The sequence below is a fragment of the Loa loa genome (assembly GCF_000183805.2).
Source record: "Loa loa unplaced genomic scaffold supercont3.6, whole genome shotgun sequence".
Taxonomy (NCBI): domain Eukaryota; kingdom Metazoa; phylum Nematoda; class Chromadorea; order Rhabditida; family Onchocercidae; genus Loa; species Loa loa.
This window is the reverse complement of record NW_018108186.1, coordinates 445,664-449,428: the sequence shown is the minus strand read 5'-3', so window position 1 is coordinate 449,428 and position 3,765 is coordinate 445,664. Positions and strand designations below refer to the sequence as shown.

The 3,765-nt window shown below is 34.1% G+C and overlaps 2 protein-coding genes across 2 annotated transcripts; one reads left to right on the top strand and one right to left on the bottom strand.

Moving 5' to 3' along the window:
• Positions 1 to 1,146: 1,146 nt before the first annotated feature.
• Positions 1,147 to 1,581, top strand: LOAG_13488 (hypothetical protein; the record flags this gene model as incomplete). Its single annotated transcript, XM_003148995.1, has 1 exon — positions 1,147 to 1,581. One exon carries the CDS (start codon positions 1,147 to 1,149, stop codon positions 1,579 to 1,581), a length of 435 nt encoding a protein of 144 aa, XP_003149043.1.
• A 1,508-nt stretch (positions 1,582 to 3,089) lies between these two features.
• Positions 3,090 to 3,500, bottom strand: LOAG_13487 (hypothetical protein; the record flags this gene model as incomplete). The annotated part of the gene is made up of 1 exon (XM_003148994.1): positions 3,090 to 3,500. A coding segment is annotated over one exon (411 nt), but the record flags the coding sequence as incomplete, so codon positions are not given.
• Between the last annotated feature and the right edge of the window lie 265 nt (positions 3,501 to 3,765).

Here is a 3,765-nt window from a genome sequence, read left to right as displayed (position 1 = left end):
TCATCATCATCAATCATCATCATCATCTAATACACCAACCATCATCATCACAACCATCATCATCATCATCAATCATCATCATTATCAATCATCATTATCAATCATCATTATCAATCGTCATCAATCACCATTATCAATCAACATTATCAATCATCATTATCATCATCATCATCATCATCATCATCATCATCATCATCATCATCATCATCATCATCATCATCATCATCATCATCATCATCATCATCAGTCATCATCAGTCATCATCATCATCATCAATCATCATCATCTTCACCATCATCATTATCATCATTATCGTCATTTCTAAATTTACACACACACACAAACATACATCCTATAAGTTTAAGTGAACATCGCCGAACAATTGGATTAAATTTTGTGGGTAAGCAAAATTAAAAGAAATATTGGTTATTAAGCCTAATACAGACAAGATTTTCTTTTCACTCCTCTCATTTTTTCTTTTTTATTTTGCTTAAATAATGAAATGATATAAATAGCATTAAAGGTTGCTCGCTGCTAGTCAGTCACTGATAATGATGGCGATAACAACAGTAATGATCATGATTATGATAATGGTGATGGTGACAATGACAGTGACATAGCCGCTTGATCAGGGCGGGATAATTGATGATGAAATTGATGATGACGATAACGATGATGGCGACGATGATGACGGCGATAATGATAATGATGAATGAGTGAATTCATTCTCCACTTTTCAGTTTTCAAACTCATTTTACTTCAGTCTGCTTCACAGTGCAATTCAATTCTTCATTTTTTTTTCGTCGCGGCATACATTCACTATCACCAGGTTCGTATAAGGGAGACGGGGCGGAGAGTGTGGCGGAATTATCAGCTTTATCACCAAGTGGCTTTTACTTTCGTTCCTCGTTTCCTGCAAACTCCGCACAATGAATCTTTAAAATTTTTTTGTCATTAATTCCTGAGAAAGGAGACAGTGTTAGATAGTATTTCTCTCCTTAAAAAAAAACATCGCTCTTTCTCACTTACAGTTTTCTTTTTCTTTAATGTTGTGACACATCCGAGTAGGAACAACAATGCGCTCATTCAATGACGACTAATTTCTCACCATTCTCCGCTTCCACAAGGAAAGTTACTTGATGAAGAATGAACCATGCAGAAAGAGAGTTATTAACTACCGTAGTCGGTAGATTTAACGATGAAGAGGACCCTCCTTCTCACCGCTTGGCTAAATTAAAAAACATTCGTCTCGTCTTGACGTTGCGTTTGTCGCGGTCGCTTCTAATGTCATCTGTCCTTTCTGTTAGACATTCAACCAATCTATTTTGGAAGGCTGGCAATTTTCTCGAGCGTAGTTATTTCCTACTTTTGTGTCGCCGGCTAGCTAGGATAGGTGGAGGTTGGAGAAAAAGGCTGAGACAAACAACGGCTCAAACAAAGAGCTACTGCGGTAGTGCCACACCCTCCCATCGACGACGACAGGAAAGACACATGCAAACTGAGTGGATCCTTCCTCATCCACCAATGGTTCACTTCGTCTGTCCATCCCATCTATCTGGATTTAGCCAACTAACTAACTAGTTATTGGTAGTTATTACCTAGCGGCTAGAAGTGTTCAGTTTTTGCTTCTAAAGGCTATTTAAAAGGCTTTCAGGTTTAGCTCAAGCCTCAGTGTAATCTGAAAAGTAATAACTAAGTTTAGTCATAGTCTTCACTCCTAGACCATTGCACAATCGCTACTGTTCAGTTCTATCTTATAATGTTCGGATCTATAAGGTATGGCAGTACCTTTGCATCCGAGAACAATTGCTGAAAGTTTAAATTGGACGAAAGAAAACTAAAAAATTTCTTCCACTCCGTTTTTGTTCTTTCTTTCCGATATGGACCATCAACTTCCCGTCTCATTGGGAACATTTCTTCATCCTTCATTCAGTTCCAGTTTGAAAACAACAGCGAATAGCGTTGGACATTAAAAAAAAAAGAGACTTCCATAGTCTGGCCTAGCCCATCTACATGTTGCAAAATAAGCATCGAACATGGAAAAAATAGTCTTCCGTAATGTACAAGACTGAAAGATTGTCACTGTCACTTCCCTTGGCTTGTGTAATCGGGACTGTCTATTCTTTTCGATTAGAATACTTCCAGATCATCACTGTCTATTCCGCTTGAAACCCATTCGAATGATATATGTTACTTCGCAATTTTTCAATTTTTATTTTAGCCAGATGATGTCAAATTGATTCCTCCACATTTCTAAAATTTCATTTATCCATGTTCGATTCTTATCATTTTTATCAGTTTCTTTTCTCAGCTCTACTCATCTCCCCTTCCATGGATTGAGAAGCTGTAATACTTAATTGAGAATTTGGCAGTGTTTAAATTTCCATACCACCACCTCATACTGTATAGTTTAACGGTGGGAAAAGAGCCAAACTATCTGGAGGGACGGAGCTTTCCGACATTTTATGGCCAAGTTACATGAGCCAAACTGCTTATTCAGATATGTCACTGAGATTACTGGATGGTTGTTAAATCACAACTTCTCTTAAAGGTACATAAGAGACTTGTCAATTCCGTCATTTAATAGAAGAAACTTATAGATTATAGATAATAAATTATAGATAAGTATGCATAATTCTCAAATCTTTCACAGCTTACTTCATCTATCTTACACGACCTGTACTTTTTACAAAGTAGTATAAATTCTATTCCATACGTGTTATAATTGATTATTTTATTCCTCAACAATAATGCAGAATGGAATATTGAGAGATTACTTGTTTCAGACATTTGCTACCGTCTCATTTTTTGATGTAAATGTTTAGCCGATAAGTCACTGACAAAAATTAATTATTACTATCCTCTACTATTGATTATCTCTGCAACATGTATATTTACAACGGCAAGTACCAAATTCCGTAGATACTTTTTCATTCAGTGTAATATTACCTATAATGCATTAAGAATTTAAATCCTGATTATCAGATGCCAATAATTCGTTCCCTTACCTAATTTGAGTTAGCGGCCTCACTTACTAATTATCTCGCTAATAAAATGGAAGCTGTGATTTTGAAATTTTACCGATTATCTAAATGATGCGTTATGAGTAGTATTAGTAGTACGATATCAGTTGCTTGTTTTGAATCCATCATCTTCGGGAATGAAATCCTAGCAAAAGATAATTTTGAAAATGCACAGCAGTGGTAATGATATGAAGACTTATGTTCCATAATAATAATAAATAATAATAATAATAATAATAAATAATAATAACAATAATAAATAACAATAATAATAATAATAATAATAATAATAATAATAATAATAATAATAATAATAATAATAATAATGAAGTAGTTTAAGCAAGTAACAATGAAATGATCTATTGGATGAAAGCTAAAAAGTACGGGAAAAAGATTAGAACGAGAAAGAGGATAACTGAGGAAGGATGTTGAAAAAATGGATGAAAAAGAGGAAAAATATTGAATTTTCAATTCCTTCATTCATCTTCTTCATTTTCATTCATTTAAAATATCATATTATTTCATTGTATGTATTGCTTTCAATGTTTCTAATTAATTAATTTACTTGCTTGTATTCTGTTCGATGATACATTTCGAAATGTGTTTTGGTTTGTTGATAATATGAGAGTTATTGAAGAGATAGAAAAGATGTTTGAGTTATGAAGTTAAAATGAGAGGAAATGGATGAAGGAAAAATGAGGAATGAAGGAATGAAAGAAGGAAGAATGATCGGAATTGTTTT